General features: G+C 41.0%; 1 protein-coding gene across 2 annotated transcripts in view; it reads left to right on the top strand.

Moving 5' to 3' along the window:
• LOC121712320 (disks large-associated protein 2-like) overlaps nt 1–1,084 on the top strand; it is a 95,155-nt gene that overhangs the window by 83,878 nt on the left and 10,193 nt on the right. For both annotated transcript variants that reach the window (XM_042096487.1, XM_042096485.1), the window contains exon 8: nt 127–212. In XM_042096487.1, the coding sequence (XP_041952421.1) occupies nt 127–212 (86 nt within the window). The remainder of the gene's footprint in view (nt 1–126; nt 213–1,084) is intronic.

Below are 1,084 nucleotides of genomic sequence, written 5' to 3'. Positions count from 1 at the left end.
GTTTTGGACAGACTCACTCTCTCAAAGAAGAATGCTAGTCCACAAACACCAAGTACTTTTCATTATGCGAGAATGTATTCTTGTGGGAAAACTCTTGAATTTGTGTGTGTATGTGTGTTATATTAGGTTGAGACAGCAACTGACTCGGAGTCAGAGAGGAGAGGGCTTCCACAATTCCACTCGGTGGGCATCCAGGTGGAGGACTTCAAACGGTAACGTCTTCCCGTACACCACACACACACACACACACACACACACCACACACACATATTCCTCATCAAATTACACCTCACCGATATATTAGAGTACATCCAGAAGGTAAATTATACCTCACTGATACACACTTGAATTTCCCCTTGGGGATCAATAAAGTATCTATCTATCTATCTATCTATCTATCTATCTATCTATCTACATTACAGTACATCACCGATACATTAGAGTACATCACCATTACAGTACCTCTACGATACAATAGAGTACATCCCCGACACATCAGAGTACATCAGAGTACATCACCGACACATCAGAGTACATCAGAGTACATCACCGATACATTAGAGTACATCACCGACACATCAGAGTACATCAGAGTACATCACCGATACATTAGAGTACATCACCGATACATCAGAGTACATCTCCGATACATCAGAGTACATCACCGATACATTAGAGTACATCCCCGACACATCAGAGTACATCACCGACACATCAGAGTACATCAGAGTACATCACCGATACATCAGAGTACATCACCGATACATTAGAGTACATCACCATTACAGTACATCACCGATACATCAGAGTACATCACCGATACATTAGAGTTCATCACCGATACATCAGAGTACATCACCGATACATTAGAGTACATCAGAGTACATCACCGATACATTAGAGTACATCACCAATACATTACAGTACATCACCGATACATCAGAGTACATCAGAGTACATCACCGATACATTAGAGTACATCACCGATACATTAGAGTACATCACCGATACATTAAAGTACATCACCGATACATTAGTGTACATCAGAGTACATCACCAATACATTACAGTACCTCACCGATAC

The sequence above is a fragment of the Alosa sapidissima genome, chromosome 6 (assembly GCF_018492685.1).
Source record: "Alosa sapidissima isolate fAloSap1 chromosome 6, fAloSap1.pri, whole genome shotgun sequence".
Classification (NCBI taxonomy): domain Eukaryota; kingdom Metazoa; phylum Chordata; class Actinopteri; order Clupeiformes; family Clupeidae; genus Alosa; species Alosa sapidissima.
Note: the sequence above shows the minus strand (reverse complement) of the source record. Positions and strands in the feature narration are given on the sequence as shown.